Below are 26578 nucleotides of genomic sequence, written 5' to 3'. Positions count from 1 at the left end.
ACTTCTTTAATCCAGATCTGTTTGGAAATCTAAAATGGTTTTATTTTTTTAAAAAAATCCCTCAGATTAATAAATGAATGTTAAATCTTCCAGATACACTGAAACCTAGATAAACCAACCAGGATTAGCTTGGTCTGATTATCTTTGCAGGCTGAACAAAAGGAATACAAAGCATATACTTACTGTACATTGCAGTTTAAATGGTCTTGTATTAGTTGTGAAAGAAGCACATTTTATAGGATCTGGGTGGTCACCTTCATTCCACTGTGCCAGTATACTGTCATAATAGACACACACATCATTCTTTGACAATGCCTCTTTAACAGCTTTTTCGATTGCATTGTTGTTAAGGCAAGTTACATTTGAGCTAAGTGGTGGCTGCACGAGGTGTATGCGAGAACCATGAATTCCAAGAGATAGGAGGGTTTGTGCTGTGGAGTAAATGTCAATGGTATTCCCATAGACAATGACATTCCCTGAGGGAAAAGGGAAAAAAATTCTAAGACACACAACAACAACTCTATCAGTGTAACTCAGACGATGATAATACAGAATTGCTCTCTTTGACCTTATTGCTCTGATGCGATGAAGCAAACAATGCTACATAGCAACAGTAACTAAGATAATTTAGTGAAGAATTTGTGCAAAACATCCTACAAAGTAGGCAAATACTTACTGCAGAAGTATGACATGGATTATGACCCCAGAACTTGAAACTATGTTGATGGAAAACCTCTAAAATAAAAATTTTGTTCCTTACCCTTCCTTCCCCCTCTGTCCCCTTCCCCCATTTTGCTTAGTTAAAGCACGTATTAGAGACACAGGATAGAAATCACAACATATGTTTTTTCTCTACGAAATATAGAAATATCACCTTAACAGGAAAACACTTTTTTTTTTTTTAAGTTTTGAAAATTACATAGAAATGGATCTGGATTGTCCCCTCTTGCAGTAAGACAGCTGCAGCGGCACAGGAGACAGCAAACAGAGCTGTAAACAGGACTGAGGTGGGAAGGCGATGACAGATACAGAGGCAGCAGTAGTAGTAACCCAAGCAGTGGAAGACACAATGAAGATGACTGGATATAGAAGCTGCGGCATGTACATGGTCATGGAGGGGGGACCTGAAAAGAGTTTTGTCTGCATGAAGTGCCGCCTGATAGAGCTGAAGGAAGAAAAGATCTGAGGATTGGAGATGCAGGTGGAGACTCTGCTTGAGTTTAGAAGGGGGCTCGAGCGGATGATGGAGCAAAGACATGAGGTGGCTGAAGAGAAAAGCTCAGACTTGCAGATGGAAGCAGAACCAAAGAACTCTGAGGGGATACTGCTGGGTGAGGAAAGTGGACAGTAGAAGCATGTGACTAAGAGAACCAGCCAGAGGAAAAGGTGAGCTAGTGAAGGAGAAACAGAGCTCAGGACCAGGTTTGCGGAGTTCAAAAATGAAGAAGGGGCACAGCAGGTGGTCACTGAAGGTGAGAGGGCAAGGAAGAAGAGAAGAGCAGATAGTCCTATAGGAAGAGGTTAAGAGTCAATGGAGCCAAATATGGAACCAAATATGGAACCAAATATGAGCCCCAAGAGAATACGGGATGGGTTGCAGAGGACAATAAGAATCGAGAGGACTTGCAGGCAGAGGGAACAGGGGATAGACTGCAGAATCGCACCATCACCAGGAAAAGGCAGGTCTATGTGACTGAGAAGAATAGACAGGCCTGTAACAAAAGCTGATCCAGAGAACAGAAGGGTGTGCTGTCTGCCGGGTGGATAGAGGATCCTAACAGGAGCGGGAAAGAATCCATTGATTATCCTTCATGTGGGAACAAATGATACGGCTACATTCTCATTGGAACATATCAAGGGAGACTATTCCAGACTGGGGAAGACGCTTAAGGAAATCGAGACTCAAGTGATCTTCCGTGGGATTCTGCCTGTTCCTAGAGAAGGGCAACAAAGGTGTGACAAGATTATGATGCTCAACAGATGGCTCAGGCAGTGGTGCTATAAGGAGGGCTTTGGGATGTATGGTCACTGGGAAGCATTCATGGACAGAGGACTGTTCTCTCGGGATGGCCTTCACCTGAGTAAGGAGGGAAATAGACTTCTAGGATGGAGGATGGCACAACTGATCAAGAGAGCTTTAAACTAGAAATCTGGGGGAGATGGTTGGGAGATGTCCAGATAATCTCCATGGCGGATTTTAACATTGAGCAAGAAGAAAACAAAGTAAGAAAGGATACAGCTGTGGGTAGGAGAATGGACATAAGGAGGAAGGGTAGTGTACATACCAGTCTAATAGGTGATACTGGTGGTAGAATATCTGTGCCCAATTGGGTAAAGAATGTGAGCGGGCCAAACAGCAAAAATTAAGATGTTTGTACACTAATGCGAGGAGCCTAGGTAACAAAATGGAGGAACTAGAGCTACTGGTGCAGGAAGTGAAACCAGATATTATCGGGATAACAGAAACATGGTGGAATAGCAGTCATGACTGGACTACAGGTATTGAAGGGTATGTGCTGTTTAGGAAAGACAGAAATAAAGGCAAAAGGTGGTGGAGTAGCACCGTATATCAATGATGACGTAGACTGTAAAGAAATAAGAAGTGATGGAATGGATAAGACAGAGTCTGTCTGGGCAAAATTCACACTGAGGAAGAAAGCTACTAGAGCCTCCCCTGGGATAATGCTTGGGGAGTGCTATAGACCGCCGGGATCCAATCTGGATATGGATAGAGACCTCTTTAATGTTTTTAATGAAGTAAATACTAATGGGAATTGTGTGATCATAGGAGACTTTAACTTCCCAGATATAGACTGGAGGAGAAGTGCTCAGATTTTCCTGGATACGATAGCTGATGGATTCCTTCACCAAGTAGTTGCTGAACCGATAAGAGGGGATGCCATTTTAGATTTGGTTTTGGTGAGCAGTGAGGACCTCATAAAAGAAATGGTTGTAGGGGTCAACCTTGGTTTGAGCGATCGTGAGTTAATTCAGTTCAAACTGAATGGAAGGATAAACAAAAATAGATTTGTGACTAGGGTTTTTGATTTTAAAAGAGCTAATTTAAAAAAATTAAGGAAATTAGTTATGGAAGTGGATTGGACTGAAGAACTTGTGGATCTAAAGGCAGAGGAGGCCTGGAATTACTTCAAGTCAAAGTTACAGAAACAATCAGAAGCCTGCATCCCAAGAAAGGGGAAAAAATTCATAGGCAGGAGTTGTAGACCAAAATGGACAAGCAAGCATCTCAGAGAGGTGATTAAGAAAAAGCAGAAAGCCTACAAGGAGTGGAAGATGGGAGGGATTAGCAAGGAAAACTACCTTATTGAGGTCAGAACATGAGGGAAAAAGTGAGAAAGGCCAAAAGCCATGTAGAGTTGGACCTTGCAAAGGGAATTAAAACCAATAGTAAAAGGTTTTATAGCCATATAAATAAGAAGAAAACAAAGAAAGAAGAAGGGGGACTGCTAAACATTGAGGATGGAGTGGAGGTTAAGGATAATCTAGGCATGGCCCAGTATCGAAACAAATCCTTTGCCTCAGTCTTTAATGAGGCTAATGAGGAGCTTAGGGCTAATGGTAGGACAGCAAACGGGAAGGAAGATATGGAAGTAGATATAACCACATCCGAGGTAGAAGCCAAACTCCAACAGTTTAATGGGACTAAATCTGGAGGCCTAGATAATCTTCATCCAAGAATATTAAAGGAACTGGCACATGAAATTGCAAGCCCATTAACAAAAATTTTTAATGAATCTGTAAACTCAGGGGTTGTACCGTATGACTGGAGAATTGCTAACATAGTTCCTATTTTAAGAAAGGAAAAAAAGTGATCTGGGTAACTACCGGCCTGTTAGTTGACATCTGTAGTTAGCAAGGTCTTGGAAAATTTTTTGAAGGAGACAGTAGTTAAGGACATTGAGGTCAATAGTAATTGGGACAAAATACAACATGGTTTTACAGAAGGTAGATCGTGTCAAACCAACCTGATCTCCTTCTTTGAGAAGGTAACAGATTTTTTAGACAAAGAAAATGTAGTGGATCTAATTTACCTCAATTTCAGTAGGCATTTGATACGGTTCCACATGGGGAATTATTAGCTAAATTGGAAAAGATGGGGATTAATATGAAAATGGAAAGGTGGATAAGGAACTGGTTAAAGGGGAAACTACAACAGGTCACACTGAAAGGTAAACTGTCAGGCTGGAAGGAGGTTACTAGTGGAGTTCCTCAGGGATCGGTTTTGGGACCAATCTTATTTCATCTTTTTATTACTGACCTTGGCACAAAAAGCAGGAATATCCTAATAAAGTTTGCGGATGACACAAAGCTGGGAGGTATTGTCAATACAGAGAAGGACCGGGATATCATACAGGAAGATCTGGATGACCTTGTAAACTGGAGTAATAGTAATAGGATGAAATTTAATAGTGAAAAGTGCAACGTCATACATTTAGGGATTAATAACAAGAATTTTTAGTTATAAACTGGGGACGCATCACTTGGAAGTAACAGAGGAGGAGAAGGACCTCGGAGTGTTGGTTGATCACAGGGTGACTATGAGCCGCCAAAGTGATATGGCCATGAAAAAAACTAATGCGGTCTTGGGATGCATCAGGTGAGGTATTTCCAGTAGAGATAAGGAGGTGTTAGTACCGTTATACAAGGCATTGGTGAGACCTCATCTGGAATACTGTGTGCAGTTCTGGTCTCCCATGTTTAGGAAAGATGAATTCAAACTGGAACAAGTACAGAGAAGGGCTACCAGGATGATCCGAGGAATGGAAAACCTGTCTTATGAAAGGAGACTCAAAGAGCTTGGCTTGTTTAGCCTAACCAAAAGAAAGCTGAAGGGAGATAGGTTTGCTCTCTATAAATATATCAGAGGGATAAATACTACGGAGGGAGAAGAATTATTTAAGCTCAGTACCAACGTGGACACAAGAACAAATGGATATAAACTGGCCATCAGGAAGTTTAGATTTGAAATTAGACAAAGATTTCTAACCATCTGAGGAGTGAAGTTCTGGAACAGCCTTCAAGGGAAACAGTGAGGGCAATAGACATATATGGCTTCAAGACTAAGCTTGATAAGTTTATGGAAGGGATGATATGTGGGACAGCCTAATTTTGGTAATTAATTGATCTTCAACTATTAGTGGTAGATATGCCCAATGGCCTGTGATGGTATGTTTGATGGGGTGGGATCTGAGTTACTACAGAGAATTATTTCCTGGGTATCTGGCTGGTGAACCTTGCCCACATGCTCAGGGTTTAGCTGATTGCCATATTTGGGGTCGGGAAGGAATTTTCCTCCAGGACAGATTGGCAGAGGCCCTGGGGGGGTTTCGCCTTCCTCTGCAACGTGGGGTACGCGTCACTTGCTGGAGGATTCTCTGCACCTTGAAGTCTTTAAACCACAATTTGAGGACTTCAATAGCTCAGACATAGGTTAGAGGTTTGTTACAGGAGTGGGTGGGTGAGATTCTGTGGCCTACGTTGTGCAGGAGATCAGACTAGACGATCATAATGGTCCCTTCTGACCTTAAAGTCTAGGATTCTATGATTCTAAGAGCCGCAGGAGTGGACTTCAGGGGAAAAAATCATCATGCGTAATCCTTCACAGAGATTTCCCCTCATTGTCCCATCAGTGGGAGAAGGGTGGAGGCCTCTTCCCTTGTGGGAAAGGGTGTATGACCCACCTCCAAATCTGGCAGATCTCTGGTGAGCTGCAAGAGGTCTGGGCAATCATTGGGAGGTCCTGAGCCTCTGTACCAGCTCTGGCTCCTGGTGCCTATCCCTTTGCCAGCTCTCTGACAGCACAGCTCCATTTGAGCCATGCTAACAGAGGGAACCAATGGGTTGCAGGGGACCTCAGAAGCTCCAGAACAGCAATTTGAAGAGAAGGTACTATAGCTTGAGGATGTAATTTTTCAGGTACGGTTCATAGAACTGGAATGAGTAGGATGTGCACACTGCAGCCTTCCACAGCATGTCCAGTCTCCATGTCTTCCCTCAGAGTGAGGATTCCGGACACCATAGTGGGGGTTCTGCCTGATATGGGAAGAGGGGGAATGGTGTGGCAGAGGAGTCTTGAGTCCTCCCTGCACACACAGAACTGGCCCATGGTTTGGTGTTCAACAAAAATCTGTCGGGAAAACATGTGCTTCAAAGGATATCAGAGGGTTGAAACAGTGCAGCCACTCCAACAAGGCAGTGGTTTTCAACCTTTTTCATTCTCAGCCCCCTAAAACATTTCAAATGGAGGTGCGGACCCCTTCAGAAATCTTGGACATAGTCTACAGGCCCCCCAGAAGTCTGTGGACCACAGGTTGAAAACCACTGTTATATGGTAATGACAACTTTTTGTGGACACCTTACACATAGTCTGCGGACCTCCAGAGGTCCGTATACCACAGGTTAAAAACCACTGCAATAAGGGATGATATTTGAAATATACAGAGAGGATGGAATTGGCTATATTGGAGTTGCATAGCTGTGAGAATAGAGTTTGGCCCCATAACTTTATTTTCTATACACAGTTGGCTAGACATTACTTTCTGGTAGGATTTATTTTTTTGCATTTCAGTGCATTGGCCAGTGCGCTGGTTTTGCACTGAGCACTGTGCTCATGTGAAGAGGTGAGTGAATGACTGGAACAGACAAACTCTCTCCTGTACAGGTAACTGGTACATTCATATTGACATTTAGGTATCACTGCAAGCAAGAAAATCCCTACAACCTAAATCTTATTATTCCATAAACTAAACTGTTTTTACTGGAAGCATGTGATGCTGACACTTCCACAGTGCTGTAGTGGAGGCTAAGAAGGTGTTATTATACAAAGCCCTAGCTCTGAAGAATGCTGATGTCAAAATGGCTAACGAATAATGGATTTTAATGTTATCTTACATTGTTTATATTAGTTTCTTGTCGATGCCAAATAAACATATTTCTTCATAGTTTTATGAGAATGCAAAAGTATTTCACCATCAATATAGATTCTCATGAGTGGTGGGAAACATTTTTTGCTGATCACATGAATGACGACTGGAAAGGAACAAGTTTATTTGCCATTCTGGGATTATGACAATAACTGGCAATAGACTGTTACCTTTCTAAGTTTAACATAGAACCTTAATTTGCCCACTACAGATAATGGGAAATTTTACTCCTGGTGTACATTGTAAAATACTCTTGTTGAGCCATGATAGCACTTTTATTTTCTCATCTTTTTTGCCATAACACCTAGTCGTGGACCTGACACAGCAATATTGTGCTAGTATACAAGACCCGGAATGGGAAATTAAGAAGTGAGACTGAACCATCTTTTTCACTGTCCAAGCTAAGTGCCATGGAAAACGAAAATAAAGAACAATGATGAAATGTGAGTTTTGATATTTTCGTTTCTAATAAATCTGAAGCATTATTAGTAATGCAGGTAAAGAATGTGGGTTTGCTGACGCTGACAGTGTCTCACATTTCATTTAGAAATTTTTTAATTTGTGGGGTGGTGAAAAAAGCTGATGAGGATGCAGTGACTATAAAACAAGAGTGAGCAATACTCACTGACGACCAATCCAGCAAAATATTCATTCTCGCTATAAGGCATACAAGTCTGAGAAACCCACAGATCCTAGGAATTTGGTAGGCCAACATTTTCAGTGGAAAGGTCAGCTGCTGTAATATATGTTGGCATTTCTATATATGCAAGATCAGAATTAAGCACTGAGTTACTCAAGGAAAATTAAAAAGCTGTTTTATATAGTAACATTAAATGCAATACATTTGATTAAGGAAAATATTGTTCCTTTACTGACCTCTGTTAAATCAACAATTTATGGTTTCTGCTTATTACAATATTAGTGAATTTAGATTACAGTGCTTGTACTGTAGGAACTACAGATATTCATTATAGACTAAAATTATGTCCATCAGACAGACAGTAATTCCTCAAGATGTTTTTATTATTTAACTGCATGAAAATGCATCTGTGAGTAAACATAATAATATTCAGCGGAAAAACAGGAATCATAAATAAAGACCATCACAGTACTTTATCATTTAATATTACATGACCATGTTCCACGACAGAGCATTCTCATCATTTCCTATAAGTGGAAACACAAGATTTCTATGACCCCAGCATGACCTAAATCCTTTCAGCTTGGAAAAATAAAGACCCAACCACATTAGACAGAACAACAGAAGCTCTGCTCGGTAATTCGTGCACTGGAATTTTAATGCTACAGCATTTCTACAAACATGCTTTTAATAAGGCAGTAAACTGTCTTTACCTAAAGAGGAAAATAATTGATCCATTTTGGGTCATTAGAGAAGTTTTGTTCTTTACTTTACAACCATCCCACCTTTTTATTTTCATGGAAAATGGAGAGGTAATAGCAGATAAATTTCAATTAGTTTCAATTAGAGTTATAATAGGCTACAGTGCATTAGGTTGCTGGATTTTATCACAGAAAGAACGTTTACTTACTTTATAGTAACTGTGATTCTTCAAGATGTTCTGCACATGTGGATCCTACTTATGTAGATGTGGTAGATGTGGTATATCCAGACTTTGGTAAAGCTTTTGATACTGTCTTGCATGACCTTCTCATAAACAAACTAGGGAAATGCAACCTAGATGGAGCTACTATAAGGTGAGTGAATACTAGTTGGAAAACCATTCTTAGAGAGTAGTCATCAGTAGTTCACAGTCATGCTGAAAGGGCTTAATGAGTGGGGTCCCGTAGGGATCAGTTCTGTGTCCAGTTGTGTTCAATATCTTCATCAATGATTTAGATAATGGCATAGAAAGTACACTTATAAAGTTTGCGGATGATACCAAGCTGGGAGGGGTTGCAAGTGCTTTGGAGGGTAGGATTAAAATTCAAAATGATCTGGACAAACTGGAGAAATGGTCTGAAGTGTGTGTGTGTAGTCCGTCAGTTCAACGACATTTTCATGCTCTCTCTTTTTGTGGATTCTGGAGTGACTCTGAAGTCCAAAGCGTAACTCTCATGCTCGTGAACAGATTGGGCAGACAAAGTCATTGGTGAGCATCTTGGTAGCTATAGCAGTAGTATGACACTTTTCCCTTGCAGCTAACCACTGATTATTTCTGTCCTCTTCAAAGGCTTGGAAAGCTCTGAGTATTGTGTGTCACCAGGCTGATCTATTTAACACAGCCTTCTTAAGATCATCCAGTTTTATTGTACCAAAGTGTGTGCTACTCTTGATGCTGTCCTTGTAGCGCTTTCTGGGGAGGCCTTGATTCTGATGTCCTTGTGCCAATTCTCCATAGAAAATTTTTCTGGGGAGTCAATATTCTGGCATCCTAATGATGTGTCCAACCCAGCGTAGTTGGGCTTTTATCAGCATGGCCTCGATGCTTATGGCATTTGACTTTTGGAGAACCTACAGGTTGGTAATTTTGTTCTGCCAGTGGATCCTCATAATGGTGTGCAGACACTGCATATTGAAGGCCTCTAGCTGTTTCATATGCCATTTGTATGGTATCTAGGTCTCACAGCCATAGCAGAGAGATGTGAGCACAAAAGCATTATAAAGTTTTAACTTTTGTTGAGAGGGTTATGTTGTGGGATTTCAGGACTTTGCTACATAATTTTCCTAATAACTGAGAAGTTTCTGGTTTCAGAGTGGTAGCCGTGTCAGTCTGTATCAGCAAAAACAATGAGGAGTCCTTTAGGCACTTTAGAGACTAACAAATATATTTTGGCAAAAGCTTTCATGGGCTAAAACCCACTTCATCAGATGCATGGAGTAGAAAATACAGTAGCAGGTATATATACACAGCGTATGAACAGATGGGAGTTGCCTTACCAAGTGGGAGGTCAGTGCTAAAGAGCCAATTCAATTAAGGTGACAGTGGGCTATTCTCAACAGTTGACAAGAAGGGAGGAAAAAGCACTTTTGTAGTGCTAATGAATTCAATGTAACCAAAGTGGCCCATTTCAAACAGTTGACAAGAAGGTGTGAGTATCAGCAGAGGAAAAATTAGTTTTTGTAGTGACCCATCCACTCCCAGTCTTTATTCAGGCCTAATTTGATGGTGTCCAGTTTGCAAATTAATTCCAGTTCTGCAGTTTCTCGCTGGAGTCTGTTTCTGAAGTTTTGTTGTTGAAGAATTGCCACTTTTAAGTCTGTTATTGAGTGTCCAGGGAGACTGAAATGTTCTCCTACTGGTTTTTGAATGTTACAGTTCTTGATGTCAGATGTGTGTCCATTTATTCTTTTGCGTAGAGATTGTCCAGTTTGGTCAATGTACATGGCAGAGGGGCACTACTGGCACATGATGGCATATATCTCATTGGTAGATGTGCAGGTGAACAAGCCCCTGATGGTGTGGCTGATGTGGTTAGGTCCTATGATGGTGTCCCTTGAATAGATATGTGGACAGAGTTGGCACCGGGGATTTTTGCAGGGTTTGGTTCCTGGGTTAGTGTTTTTGTTGTGTGGTGTGTAGTTGCTGATGAGTATTTGCTTCAGGTTGGGGAGCTTTCTGTTAGCAAGGAGACAGGCCAGTACTTTTTCAAACAGCACTATATTAAAGCACACCAGTAGGGTCTACATAGACCAAAAAGACTTCTTCGCTCCTGGCTCGTCCTTCCAGCGCTCCAGTCACTAGAGACATGATATTGAGCTCAGGACCAATAAAGAAATAGAAAGAGACTCTACAAAAATCCATCAGAGCAGTCAGGGATTCCTGCTGTCTGAGAACTGAGAAATTTAGACTCCAAGCTGGCTTCTCAACGCCAAGCTTGTCCCCACTGCCAGGTAAGAGGAGGGGCTCCTCAAAGGAGCCACTGCTATCAGCACAGGAAAAAGTGGGACTGGAACTCTCAGTGCTGCACCGTAATAAAAAGTCAGCACTGAGATCTTCATCAATAACGAGGGCTCTAGGGCATAGGCATGCAAAGATACATTTATTACACCGCACCATGGCACCAGGTTTATTGGCACTGTCCCCCATTGTACCAGAGTGCTCAGCATGATCTATTCCTCTTCTTTGTTGGCATCCTCATTATTCATTTAATCCAGCTTGGCACCAGTGGTCCCAGCCTCTGAAGATTCTTCAACAGAAAGGAAGACAGCACTAGCACCCTCAGCACAGATGTCTCTTCCAAACAATTTCTCAGCAGGGAGAGAAACATTAGCTTTCTTCTAGTCTTCTTGAACTTCCTCAGTGTTCCAAGACTTATTGAAAATCAACATTAACGGTCCAGTGAGCTCCACAGCCAACTTTCTGAAAAATCTTGGGTGCAAGTTACATGGACCTGCTGATTTAAAAATGTCTGACTTTAGCAGGTGCTGTTTAGAATCCTTCTGAGATACTAGTGGAATGCAAAGAGTGTTGTTATCATTGTCACATGGTATGACTACATTATCTGTTTTGTCCCAAATATAAAACAGAAATATTTATTGAATACTTCTGGCTTTTCTGCATTATTACTGATAATTCTACCATTTCCATCTCATAATGGATGATTTAAAAACCTTTCAAGAATTATTGAAATGCATGATGAAAATACTGGAAGTTCCATTGGAGACTGTTCAGAAAAAGCTTATAAGCTGTTTGATATTTTACAACCAACTTCTCAAAGCAGAGTTGCACTACTTATTAATGAAGGGATATTGAATCTGATGAAAGGTCTTTGACTAACTCACCTTGATTTCAATTATCCCACCTTGATTTTAGCTACTTCAAAGCCTGTCGATCATAGATATTAAGTACCATCGGAAAGTTTCAATTTTTTTATACTCATCCGGCTCCATCTTAACTGGTTGTTGCTGCTGCCAATGAGAAGTTAAAACATTCAGGGAAATCAGCTTCCAAGGAGAAAGAACCCAAAAGACAATCTCTTTGGGAAGAAAATCTACTCATTGGCCTGTTTACAGGTCAGGATAGCTAGCTATCAGGCCGTGCTATGTAAATATGATTATATCTTATGGGATAGACTGTCAGACTTCAAGGACAGATTACCTTCAAAATTTAGAGATAAGTTGAAATTGATCTGTGAAGAAGGCCAACTGATTTCTAAAACTTCACTTCAAGCTGCTGTAACCCTTCTACCCGTCAGAGTTGGCAGCAACAAGGGCCGGGTTCAGTATCTAGGGGTTCCATTCCAATAACACAATGCAAAACCAGCTCGAGCCCCCACCCAGTGACCTGGAACAAATATATACTACCCCCGCTGGGCACCTCCAAGAGGCAATACTTCCCTTCTCGCAAGCACAGAGTCTGAGTGTAGTAAAAGCCTTTTAATAACAGAGAGAAACAATGTGGCATTATGTTGGGGAAACACCACCAACAGGATTCATAACACAACCCATGAGCAAAAACCCACCCCAAGCAAATCAGGGCGTGTCCTTTCCCTTTGGTTCTTTAGTCCAGCAACCCAAAGTCACCCAAAGTCCCAAAAGTCCAACAACCCAAAAGTCTCTGTCCCTGGTCAGTGCAGTGTCAGAGTTCAAAAGTTTATCTGCAGTTTTACCTCCCAACCTGGGTGGAGGGGGGGAGGTTAAGGGGGCACCTTACGTGGTTCAAAGCCGATTGCCCCGCCTCTCCATGGGGCTCCGCTCCGCCAGCCATCCCACGAATCGCTCCGCTCTGCCAGGCACCCCCATGAGCCGCTCCAGCTGTCCCACGAACTGCTCCGCAATATATCTTCAGGCCCCCCCACTACTTAACACAACACTCAGTGATTTCAGCTCTTAGTAAGTTTAGCTCTTCTGTGATTTCAGCTTGTAGTAGGGGAGTCTCAGTGCTGGTGCGCCATTGGCCCAAAGTGAATTCAGCTCAACAGCGTGTAACTAGACTCCTAATGGAATCAAAATTAGCTCTGATATTCCACAGTGGAGAGAGGAGTCAGTGCAAATAGCATGTAAGGCCCTCACCAGGGGGCCCATACCACCAGGTATTAATACCTGTCCCCAGCCTCTCTCAATTCACTGAGTTTTGGAACCCATGTCCCTTGCTTAGCGAGTGCTACTTAGTTGATGGCGAGTCCCTCCATCATAACAAAAGGCCAAGTACAGTTCCACTGTCCTTGATTCACATAATCAGGATAACAACAATTTATTCTTCCTGCCCGAATAACAGAGAAACTGGGGATCCCACAGCAGCCAAAGTGACCATTTGGGCAGCTATGGGCTCATGCTAGGTGGGCTGGGTGTGCCTACACAAATGAGATCAGCCCCTGAAGTTCTTTTCCACAACTTGCCACAACTCACCACCAGATCTCAGGGTGGAGCTCATCCTGACTCTGCTTACATCCTCCCCTAGCTGAGAATCTGTCGTCCCGACAAATCACACTCCCTTTATACCAACTCATTGGTTTCCTCCAAAGGGCCTCAGGAAGCCCACTTTAGCTTCCACAAGCCTGTGTGCTAAATGTATTGGCTCCTCACTAGTCACCCCAGGTGCATCATAAGTTAACCGTTTTACTGGTCTTATCACCCTGTCTTGTCTATTGAGAAACTCTGTTGCCATGGTGGGGGGACATCCTCTTGAGCAACAGATGGAGAGGTTTCCTTTGAGGGTCCCTCGGCTACTGGCGTAGGCCCCTGCACTTCTAGTTCTAACATTCGGGGGGTCCAAGGTGCCCAGGACATCCTCTATCTGTGTGTTTCCACTATCCAATAACCTGTCTGTGTCGTCACACGGCGGTCCCATCAGCAGCACAGGGGTGTCAGAAATGGGCCTAAATAATTCCGCCATGGGGTTTAGGGTGGAAGAGGGGGAACTCTCTTTTGGTTCAGCTGATCGAGACTGAAATCCTGTCTCCATTCCAGGATTCACCATGGTTGTGTCTTCCTCCTCAGACTCACTCACAGATGTGCTGCATAGGGGTACGTTAGCTGCAGGGGCCTGGCTATCCATGTTGGATGGTGGCTTTGGTCTAGCGCCTTTATCCTGCCCGGTTGCGGCCCATCTCGTAAGGGGTGCCTACCAATTCCCCCACAGGGAGCAAAAGGTTTCTATGCACTGTCTTTATTTGACCTGGACCCTCTTCAGGTTTGATCCTGTAGACCGGCAGGTCTCCCAGCTTTTCCATCACCAAGTAAGGTATTGCCTTCCATCTGTCAGCTATCTTGTGTTTGCCAGCAATACCCAAATTTTGCAGCAGAACTCTGTCCCCCTACTGGAGCTCCTGCAAACGTACCCTAGCATCATATCGATGTTTGTTGCAGTCTGCGTTCTTCCGAGTGCAGATGAAGCTAAGTGATAAGCATCCCGCAGCTTTTCCCTTAGTCGGGATACATATTGCTGATGAGTTTCATAGCTATCTCCATCCTCTGATACACCAAAGCACAAGTCTATAGGTAATCTTGGTTCTCGCCCAAACATCAAGAGATATGGGGTGACTCCTGTAGCATTGTTCTTTGTGGCGTTGTAGGTATGCACCAGAAATGCGACATGTTGGCTCCAGGTTGCCTTCTGCTCCGGTCGCAAAGTCCCCAACATATCTAATAGGGTTCGGTTGAACCTCTCTGGCTGAGGATCACCTTGTGGGTGATAAGGCGTTGTCCTAGACTTTTTAATTCCTGCTATCCTCAGCACCTCCTTCAGAAGGTGACTCTCAAAGTCCCGCCCCTGATCCGAGTGTATCCGGGCTGGGAATCCATAGACTGAGAAATATTTGTCCCACAATACTCGAGCGACGGTGGTGGCCCTCTCATCATGTGTGGGATATGCCTGTGCATAACTCTGTAAAATGGTCAGTCACTACTAGAATGTTCCCAACATTCCTCCTGTCTACCTCTAAAGACAAGAAATCAATGCATACCAGTTCCAAAGGTTTGTTGCTGGTGATGTTCTTGAGATATGCAGCCCCCGTGGGCAGAGTTTTCCTTTGAACACATCGAGCGCAAGTCTCACAATTCTTGCGAACATCTTCAGCCATCCGGGGCCAATAGAACCTACTACGAATAAGTTCCAAGGTCCTCTCCATCCCTAAATGTCCAAAGTCATCATGCAGGGCCCTCATGGCCAGCGCTCTGTACTCTTTTGGCAACACTAGTTGTGCTCGTTGCTTTTGTAAAGGGTCGGTGGTCATTCGGTGTAGTACTCCCTGAATCAGTTTTAGTTTGGCCCATTCTCTCAATAGTAGTTTACCCTCCGGGTTAGGTGGGAAAACCGCAGCTGGGCTTCGCCCCTCCCTTTTGGCAAGTAGTGTATCACGAATGTCAATATCTTGCAGCTGGGCTTCTTGCCAGTCAGCCGCATTGAGCATGGGCAAGGGAGATTGGTCTAATGCAATATAGTTCACTGAAGCAGAATGCATGCATTCAGGGGGCAGGCCCAAAGCTTCTGCAACACATCCATGAAGGCTCTCAGGGGCCTCTGACTCTCGGCGACTCACACTGCAAATAGCTCTCACTCCATCCGTGGGTATCACAGCAACTTCTGGTGCCTGACGTCTGGACAATGCATCTGCATCTACATCGCTTCTCCCTGATCGGTACTGAATGCTGAACTCATAGCTAGCCAAGGCAGCCACCCATCTCAGCCCTGTAGCATCCAGCTTAGCACTTGTTAACACATAAGTCAGTGGATTGTTGTCTGTCCACACCTGGGACTGAGCACCATATAAATAGTCTCGAAATTTCTCAGTGATGGCCCATTTCAAGGCCAAGAATTCCAGCTTGTGGGTGGGAAAGCAAGTTTCACTATCAGACAGTCCTCTCTCCTTGATCCCAAATAGACTAGACTGGTTGACCTTCAGGACACATTGCAAAAGCCATCTATTTTCTCAAGTGTTTTCTTAGGAGTACTGGAGGATGATGTGCTTGAAGGTAAGATGAGGGATTGATTTCCTCTGTTGTCCTGCTTACAAGGGATAATTTGTATTATGGGGAAGGGATGCGTTTCTCTATTTGTTGTGGTGTGTTTAATAAAGTAATTGTGATCTTTTAGCTGATGAGGAGCAAAGAGCACCATGAGTAAATGTTCTTTGTAACTGCTAACTGAAATATATTTTTTGTTATTATTTTTTGGGTTACTAGAATCTCTTAAGATCCAGCAATAAATTATGGGAATAGATTCAGACCCAGTTAAAGCTAACAATTACTAATTCATAGGGCTAATCACTTGAGAGACACAACACACTAGCAATTTGATATGGTCCTGTTACCATATATACATTGTCAGCCTCACAACACCCCTCTGAAATAGCAAGTATTATCCCCATTTTACACATGGGGAACTGAGCCACAGAGAAACTAAGTGAATTGCACAGTTATGTAGCACAGCCAGGAACTGAACCTGGGAAGCACAAGTTGCTGGCTAGAACCCTAGACTACGGGCTATCTTTCCTTTCCTACTACACTGAATAGTACTACACCAAACATCCACAACTGATAGTTACCATCGGAGGAAGTTTGATAAAGAGGTGTGTGAAGGAGGCTGCGTTGAGGGGGAAAAAGTTAAGGCTGTGGTACATGGTCTGTGATATGAAGTTGTGGTACTAGTAAGGTGTGTGATTGTGAGAAAAGGAGGAGTAGTTACTAGATGGCTGAACTTTTTATTTCCTTGCTTTTGTGGGTTTGTGTCAGGTATGTTGTGTGTGCTGGAATCCTAACTGCATAAGAACAAAGCTCTTTGTATATTAGCTACAATTATAATTGTGACAAAATTCTTGTCATAAATATAAAGGGAAGGCTAACCACCTTTAAATCCCTCCTGGCCAGAGGAAAAACCCTTTCACCTGTAAAGGGTTAAGAAGCTAAGATAACCTCACTGGCACCTGACCAGAATGACCTATGAGGAGACAAGATACTTTCAAAGCTGGGGTGGGGAGGGGACAAAGGGTCTCTCTGCCTGTGTGTTGCTTTTGCCGGGACCAGAGCAGGAATGCAGGTCAGAACTCCTGTAAAGCAGCATCATTTGCCCCATAACCTCAGCCGTGCGGAACACAATGTCATCCACAGCCTCAGAAACAACTCTGACATCATAATCAAAAAGGCTGACAAAGGAGGTGCTGTCGTCATCATGAATAGGTCTCCAACACCACTTTCTACAAGCCATTACCCTCTGATCCCACTGAGGGTTACCAAAAAAAACCTACACCATTTGCTCAAGAAACTCCCTGAAAAAGCACAAGAACAAATCCGCACAGACACACCCCTGGAACGCCGACCTGGGGAATTCTATCTGCTACCCAAGATCCATAAACCTGGAAATCCTGGACGCCCCATCATCTCAGGCATTGGCACCCTGACAACAGGACTGTCTGGCTATGTAGACGCCCTCCTCAGGCCCTACACTACCAGCACTACCAGCTATCTTCGAGACACCACTGACTTCCTGAGGAAACTACAATCCATCAGTGATCTTCCTGAAAACACCATCCTGGCCACTATGGATGTAGAAGCCCTCTACACCAACATTCCACACAAAGATGGACTACAAGCCGTCAGGAACAGTATCCCCGATAATGTCATGGCAAACCTGGTGGCTGAACTTTGTGACTTTGTCCTCACCCATAACTATTTCACATTTGAGGACAATGTATACCTTCAAATCAGCGGCACTGCTATGGGTACCCGCATGGCCCCACAGTATGCCAACATTTTTATGGCTGACTTAGAACAACGCTTCCTCAGCTCTCGTCCCCTAATGCCCCTACTCTACTTGCGCTACACTGATGACATCTTCATCATCTGGATCCATGGAAAAGAAGCCCTTGAGGAATTCCACCATGATTTCAACAATTTCCATCCCACCATCAACCTCAGCCTGGACCAGTCCACACAAGAGATCCACTTCCTGGACACTACGGTGCTAATAAGCGATGGTCACATAAACACCACCCTATACCGGAAACCTACTGACCGCTATTCCTACCTACTTGCCTCCAGCTTTCATCCAGACCACACCTTACGATCCATTGTCTACAGCCAAGCTCTACGATACAACCGCATTTGCTCCTACCCCTCAGACAGAGACAAACACCTACAAGATCTCTATCAAGCATTCTTACAACTACAATACCCACCTGCTGAAGTGAAGAAACAGATTGACAGAACCAGAAGAGTACCCAGAAGTCACCTACTACAGGACAGGCCCAACAAAGAAAATAACAGAACGCCACTAGCCGTCACCTTCAGCCCCCAACTAAAACCTCTCCAACGCATCATCAAGGATCTACAACCTATCCTAAAGGATGACCCCTCGCTCTCACAGATCTTGGGAGACAGACCAGTCCTTGCTTACAGACAGCCCCCCAACCTGAAGCAAATACTCACCAGCAGCCACACAACAGAACCACTAATTCAGGAACCTATCCTTGCAACAAAGCCCGTTGCCAACTGTGTCCACATATCTATCCAGGGGACACCATCATAGGGCCTAATCACATCAGCCACACTATCAGAGGCTCGTTCACCTGCATATCTACCAATGTGATATATGCCATCATGTGCCAGCAATGCCCTTCTGCCATGTACATTGGTCAAACTGGACAGTCTCTACGTAAAAGAATAAATGGACACAAATCAGACGTCAAGAATTATAACATTCAAAAACCAGTTGGAGAACACTTCAATCTCTTTGGCCACTTGATTACAGACCTAAAAGTTGCAATTCTTCAACAAAAAAACTTCAAAAACAGACTCCAACAAGAGACTGCTGAATTGGAATTAATTTGAAAACTGGATACAATTAACTTAGGCTTGAATAGAGACTGGGAGTGGATAGGTCATTACACAAAGTAAAACTATTTCCCCATGTTTATTCCCCTACCCCCCACTGTTCCTCAGACGTTCTTGTGAACTGCTGGAAATGGCCCACCTTGATTATCACTACAAAAGTCCCCCCCACCCCGCCACTCTTCTGCTGGTAATAGCTCACCTTAAGTGATCACTCTGGTTACAGTGTGTATGATAACACCCACTGTTTCATGTTCTCTATGTATATTAATCTCCTCACTGTATTTTCCATTGAATGCATCCGATGAAGTGAGCTGTAGCTCACGAAAGCTTATGCTCAAATAAATTTGTTAGTCTCTAAGGTGCCACAAAGTACTCCTTTTCTTTTTGTGAATACAGACTAACACGGCTGCTACTCTGAAACCTGTAAAGAGTTAGTAAGCAATCTAGTTAGATATGCGTTAGATTCTGTTTTGTTTAAATGGCTGATAAAATAAGTTGTGCTGAATGGGATGTATATTCCTGTTTTTGTGTCTTTTTGTAACTTAAGGTTTTGCTTAGAGGGATTCTCTATGTTTTGAATCTGATTACCCTGTAAGGTATTTACCATCCTGATTTTACAGAGGTGATTCTTTTACTTTTTCTTTAATTAAAATTCTCTTTTAAGAACCTGATTACTTTTTCATTGTTCGTAAGATCCAAGGGTTTGGGTCTGTGTTCACCTATGCAAATTGGTGAGGATTTTTATCAAGCCTTCCCCAGGAAAGGGGGTGTAGTGCTTGGGGGATATTTTGGGTGGGGAGACATTTCCAAGTGGGCACTTCCCCTGTTATTTTTGTTAGACACTTTGGTGGTGGCAGCATAAAGGTTCAAGGACAAAAGGTAAAAGTTTGTACCTTGGGGAAGTTTTAACCTAAGCTGGTAAGAATAAGCTTAGGGGGTCTTTCATGCAGGTCCCCACATCTGTACCCTAGAGTTCAGAGTGGGGAAGGAACCTTGACAATTCTAAAGTGAGGTTCTACAGTAAAAAGTTACATATTTATTGCATCTCCCTGGGCTCTATAGCAAACTGAGAATATTTGAAAGTACAAGGATGTTTCCCCACTCCACAAATTGCCAGTCCTGCAAACTCAGAATGCATCTGAGAGTCAATATGGGCTTTTTTTCATCACCAATAATAGGGGAATGGAAGGGCAAAATTAGTTCCTCTCATAAAGTTGTATAACCTCACTACATACCCTCTATAAGGGTGAGTTAATATCTTATGCTTTCAAATGAAGCATATTTGATAATAGAAACCAGAGGGATGCAATGAATATAGAATTCCACACTGGCATTATTACAAAGCTACCTGTTAGGATAGAAACACACTTTAAAGCAGAATGGAACTTGATGACAGTCTTCCGTTGTGCTCTTATAATGTTAATATTATGGATGGTACCATTTTGTGAATAAGACAAAGCCCCCCATCAGTAACAGGTTCAGAGAGAGACAACTGTGGGCCACACTTGCAAAAGTATTTAGGCACCTAAAGGTGCAGATAGGTGCCTAGAATGATTTTCTCAAAAGACACGAGTCTAAATCCCATTAATTTAAATTGGAGTTGGTGTCTGACATGGTTAGGAACTTTCAAATGTCCCATGAGGCATGTATCTGATTTTTAGGCACCTAAATGCCTTTTAAATCTGTCCCCCATGACCTCACATACTCTTAAAGGAAAACTATTCATTTTGCTCAACCTAGCAGTCTAAGAGTTCAAAAAATAAGAAGCAATTTTCTTCATGAACCAAGAATGGAATTTATTTGAAAACAAAACTTTTTGTTATATTTGGTTAGTAATTTCATAATCACTGCCAGTGCAACCTACTGTGAAGTCACAAGCTGAAGATCTGGGGCTCAATCCTCCAACTCCCACTTCTAGTTATAGGATCGAGGCCTGGGATTTTAAGTCAGGAACAAATGTCAGCTGGTTTAGATTCTCATCTAATGTAAATTGGCATAGCATTGATTTCGGTGGAGCTACAATGATTTACTCCAGATGAGAAGCAACAAAGCATCTGTCTGGTACAGTAGGCTGGAAACCACAAAAGGAACCTCATTAGATGAAGTTAGTGGACAGCTAAAATATGAGTAGTACAATGCATTAGTTAGAAAGAAGCATGAAAATAACTGGAATTAGAAGGATGCATCATATAATTTGTATAATACAAAGAAATAAGAATCATTTTTCTGAACTGGAAAAATGAAGTGCATATGCTATAGGTTGGAAATAAAAATCAGTGTAGCATGTCACTGGTAATCCATTTTTCCCCACTGTAGTATCTTAATACGAATTTTTTTTAACTTCCAGCATTATCTGAAAAGCTCTGAATTCCAAAAAAAGTTTAAAATGAATTAATGGTTTCGATTGGAAATCTGATGAAGAACAGTTTATAGTAATCAAGTCTGAATAAAGGAAATGTATCACCTACTGTATTACTCTCTCTTAAAGATGACAAAGTTCTAGAAAGGTTCCCAAGTTGAAAAGTAAAAGTTAAAAATAAGATTAAACTAGAGGTGCCCACAAGCTGCAGTCAGCCAGGTGGAAGTGACAGTATGGCCTGAAGACAGCTGATAAATGTCCAAATCAATTGCTGAATCTTTGCAAGCTCTCTGCTCCCAAATCTACCCTGACCCAGTCACTTACCAGACTGTCTCCCAAATAGGTTAGCTGGTGAAAAATTGATTTTTTTTCCCCAGAGAGCAGGTATCTTGTATACTGCTGAGATGAGGTATGAAACAAGATCTATAAGGAATATAAATGGAGAGGGGACAGAACAAGGGCAGTGAAAGGGAGATGGCAGAGGGGACAGGAACATAGGGGAAGTATATGTAGAAGCAAGAAGAGGGACACAAAACAAAGGAGGAAGATGGAAGATGGAGAAAGGGAAGGAGGAGCCAAAGAGGTAGTGTGAGGGGAAAAAGCACCATGTGTCCTGCTCACTATGGCTCTGCTAAGAAAGAAACTTTAACTGATGTAACTGTGCACTTTTGGATTAAACTTATAATTAAAGATGAGATCAGTATCTCATTAAGATATCCATCCTGTCATCAGAACAAAACACCACAGCCATCAAACTAAAATAAAAGGCAGGAGTAATCACAAAATAAATCAGCACTCAAACTTACCTGATATAAAATTTTATACTTAAGAAGCATATATTGTCAAGGTATTTAAACCCAAATATCCTAAAGCCTTCAGTTGGTGTATACACAACATTACTGCGCCATTTACACATTTACTGTATGGGTAAATTCAGCAACTGTGTGTATGCATAGTGTGTAGACAGAAAGCTAACACCCCAATTTACATACAAATGCAGGTGTGTATATCAACTGGAAACCAGACAAAAACGTGTACCTTAGGGTTTAGTATTGACGAAACATAGATGCAAAGATATTTTATTTACACATTTTGGGCCAAGCTGCTGCGAGTGGAAAATTTATTTGTGAGACTATATGAATGATAGCATAGATCAGATCCAGGACCTACACTTTTAGATCATAGGGCAGGAGTTGGAGGAGGAATAAAAAGTTCTAGCACTCTGACAATCTCCTTAAAGGCCTATTAAGTAGGACGTGCACTTTTGTAGACCATACACTGTCACCATCATTTTTTAATTATGCTCTCAATTGAAAGTGAGTAGATGAACGCTAGACCAGGCGTTCGCGACCTTTTTCTTTCTGAGGCCCCCCAGCATGCTATAAAGCCTCCACGGCCCACCTGTGCCACAATAACTGATTTTCTGCATATAAAAGCCAGGGTCGGCATTAGGAGGTAGCAAACAGGGCAATTGCTTGGGGCCACAAGTCACAGGGAGCCCCATGAAGCTAAGCTGCTCAAGCTTTGGCTTCAGCCCCGGGTGGTGGGGCTTCAGCTTTCTGCCCTGGGTCCCAGTGCGTCTGATGCTGGCCCTGCTTGATGGACCCCCTGAAACCTTTTGATGGCCCCCTAGGGCCCCCCGAACCTCTCGTTGAGAACCACTGGGCTAGACTACACCTTTATGGAAATCCAGTTGTAACCATCAGCTAGAATACCTATCTCTAAAGATACATTTCCTCCTCCTAGCTCTATATTAGTTCTGATCAGAAACTCGGAAGAGCTATAATGTGAGCCCATTTTATTTCTTTTTCTGTAGAGTAAGGTGTGAGGATCCCATATATTTTCTGTTGCATACACAAACTGAACTCAGCACCATGTATGTGAAATGTAAGAGGCTCTCAAAGAAGATATAAGGTGTATTTTAGTCTAATTTTAATAGCTTGTGAGCAGTAAATGGAGGATCTACTGAAGATAGTTTGAGACAACAGAAATATGATGATGGATATAGAGATTCACACAAATGTGTGACTTGTATAGTTTAACAGAAAATATAGTACACAGGCAATTCTGTCTGAGGGGCTGTAACTAACAATGATATTCAACACAGAGACAATAGTGTTTGAAAAAATATCCATGCTAATTTTTTTCTCTATAGCGCTTTCCAGATCTACATATTTTCCTATATAATTGCAAAACATGTTTACTAATTAAATTATTCTTTAATTAGTTAATTATTCTAGCCAGGCTTTGCTTTTAGGACATTCATTTTGTGTCATATAATAATTATAGATAATTAAGTAATCTCAAGCCATTTTTCCTAGGAAAATATGCTGGATACCCAAAAATAACAACAAATTGTAAATTAATATGGAAAACAAAGCGTGGCAGATGAAAGATTTTGTTAGAATTAATTAGGCACTAATTATACATTGGAAAAGGAGAAACAATAAGCCTAAATTCATTTCTGAAAATGTACATGTTTACACTAAAATCCTTACCGTGTGAATTGATAAAGTTTTCTTTTAACCAATGCCCTGCCTTTAAGCACTCTTGATCATCAGAGAGATTAAAGAGATTGGTCGGAACTTCACCAGTATATCTTTGTTTACAGCGGTGTATGATTTCCTTGTTAGTCCAAAGTTTACTGATCTCTGCTCCAGTGGGACATGGAACCTGACATAAATATAATGCACATATAACTGTTAACTGAGACTTTGAATAGCAATGACACAAAGTATCTGACCATATAAAAAATGCTAGCCCTGTAAAAGTTTGATTCTTTTTGGACATATAATTTGTAATCAACAAGTCACTGGTCATAAAGAGAACAGATGAGTGTTACTATATCTAATTTTCTGTTCCTTGCAGGATCTGTGAAGCAATGCAGGATTTTGAAGAACCTACAAGGATTAACCATTTTTTTTGCTATGTGTATATGCAAGTGCACACACAAAATGCAGCACACATCATATGCTTAAATTTATCTTCAAACAGTCAATTAAAAACGGAAATGACAAAAACCCCTCAATTCTCCATTTTACAGGAATTGTCCTTTACCACAATTGTTATTGGCTCCCATCTCGGGGCATGCTCTTCATGCTTTGCCCTGCTCTGGCTGTGCAGAGTAGCTGGACAGCCTGTGAGTTCAGCTATCAGAGGATTCTCCCACTGTAGGAGAAAACTGGGGTGGCAGAGGAATATTAGTTCCACGCCACCACTCCTGATCTCCAGCATAGGGAGTGTAGCTGAAAGAAGATGTATCTTGGATTTTCTCTATAACCTGATTATCCCAGAATGCCAAAACACCCTCTTGACACTGAGGACAGCAGGGCATAAATTAGAACCAGAGTCTAGGTCAGTCCCAGTATGAAGAATGCTAAAAGCTACCTTTGATCCCCCTTCCTTTGCTCTTGTACAAGAACAGCTCGGGTAAACAACAGGATCTGGGCCATTGTTTATAACAATATTTTCAAAAATACCTCTTGAAACACTGAAAGGGTTTCACCAAAAAAATGACATGAATTATTTATGACTATCACTTTTGTGGAAACATTCTGCTAAACAGCAAAATTGCTGGCAATGGTATTAAACTATGTTCCATTTCATGGTTATTGCTTTTTGTAATGAGTTATATACAATGATCAGTATGCAAAGCATCACAGCCAGTTTTCATAAATGAGAGGAAGATGAATGTTAAAAAGTTCCACAAGAATCTTGCAATTGCAACTGAACAGCCTTAGGGGTTTAAAAGTAAAGAAGATGATCAAGAATGGCATGGGAAAAAATAGAATTTGAATCTCATGTCACCCTGTTCAAGCCAGGTGTGCTCTGATGATCCAGAAACAGATACTGACAGGAACTGGCTGTAGGGGAAATCCATAGTTGTTGAACTCCCGCAACTCTTAATAAGCCCTGGTCTACACTAGGACTTTAGGTCGAATTTAGCAGCTTTAAATCGATGTAAACCTGCACCTGTCCACATGATGAAGCCCTTTATTTCGACTTAAAGGGCTCTTAAAATCGATTTCCTTACTCCACCCCTGACAAGTGGATTAGCGCTTAAATCGGCCTTGCCGGGTCGAATTTGGGGTACTGTGGACACAATTGGACGGTATTGGCCTCTGGGAGCTATCCCAGAGTGCTCCATTGTGACTGTTCTGGACAGCACTCTCAACTAAGATGCACGATTGTTTGCCGTTGCTCTGACGCAGGGAGGGGCGACTGACGACACGGCTTACAGGGTTGGCTTACAGGGAGCTAAAATCAGCAAAGGGGGTGGCTTTACATCAAGGAGTATTTCAGGCAGGACTTCATGGAGGGTTCCAATAAGAAATGGTGCACCTAAGTTATTCTTCTTATTGGAACAAGGAGGTTAGTCTGGCCTCTGATTGATACATGGCTAGATTTACCTTGCTGCACCTTCTCTGTGAGTGACTGAAGTGTGACCTAGAGGAATGAGTCCCCTAGACAGGGGGGCAGAGGGGGGGTTTGCAAATGAGTACAAAACAAATCTGATCTATTTCTTGTTTTGATACACTCCATCTATCTTTTACATCTTTGGCTGGCAGCAGACGGTGCAGAAGGACTGCATGCCATCCACATCTCATGGCTGCTGGGCAGAAGATGGTACAATAGGACTGCTAGCCTCCTCATCTCTTGCCTGCCCAGCAGAAGATGATGCAATAGGACTGCTAGCAATCCGTATCACCTGCCTGCTCACCATAAGATGGTTCAATAGGACTGACTGCAGGACTAAAGAGAATGACTTGATCAAGTCACTCCAAATTTAGTCCCTGCGCCCATGTCTGCCCAGGCGCTCCTGATCGACCTCACACAGGTGACCAGGAGCACCTCGGACATGACGATGACAGCTACCAGTCCTATTGCACCGTCTGCTGCCACAAGGCAATGGGTTGCTGCTGCTGTGTAGCAATGCAGTACCGCGTCTGCCAGCACCCAGGAGACATACGGTGACAGTGAGCTGAGCGGGCTCCATGCTTGCCGTGGTATGGCATCTGCACAGGTAACTCAGGAAAAAAGGCGCGAAACGATTGTCTGCCCTTGCTTTCACGGAGGGAGGGAGGGAACGGGGGCCTGATGATATGTACCCAGAACCACCCGCGACAATGTTTTAGCCCCATCAGGCATTGGGAGCTCAACCCAGAATTCCAATGAGCAGCGGAGACTGCGGGAACTGTGGGATAGCTACCCACAGTGCAATGCTCCGGAAGTCGACTCTAGCCTCGGTACTGTGGAAGCACTCCGCCGAGTTAATGCACTTAATGCACTTAGAGCATTTTCTGTGGGGACACACACACTCCAATATATAAAACCGATTTCTAAAAAACCGACTTCTATAAATTCGACCTAATTTCGTAGTGTAGACATACCCTAAGTGTCCATTTAAAATAGTGGTGTTAAGAAGTGAACATAAGAAAAATGAACAACAAAAATGTGAATAATGTACAGACTAAAAGGGACTTCACAACAATTGGCTACCAGAATTGTATAAATATGCAGATAAAGCATCTTGGTAACTATTTG

The 26578-nt window shown here is 42.5% G+C and overlaps 1 protein-coding gene across 1 annotated transcript in view; it reads right to left on the bottom strand.

Moving 5' to 3' along the window:
- Positions 1 to 26578, bottom strand: part of CFAP61 (cilia and flagella associated protein 61) — a 215418-nt gene that overhangs the window by 60985 nt on the left and 127855 nt on the right. Inside the window, exons 20-21 of the mRNA XM_077812071.1 lie at positions 23533 to 23707; positions 184 to 476 (exon numbers count right to left, since the gene is read on the bottom strand). Coding sequence (XP_077668197.1) covers positions 184 to 476; positions 23533 to 23707 — 468 coding nt within the window. The remainder of the gene's footprint in view (positions 1 to 183; positions 477 to 23532; positions 23708 to 26578) is intronic.

The sequence above is a fragment of the Eretmochelys imbricata genome, chromosome 3 (assembly GCF_965152235.1).
Source record: "Eretmochelys imbricata isolate rEreImb1 chromosome 3, rEreImb1.hap1, whole genome shotgun sequence".
Lineage (NCBI taxonomy): Eukaryota > Metazoa > Chordata > Testudines > Cheloniidae > Eretmochelys > Eretmochelys imbricata.
The sequence above is the reverse complement of the archived record's forward strand: the minus strand, read 5'-3'. Positions and strand labels throughout refer to the sequence as shown.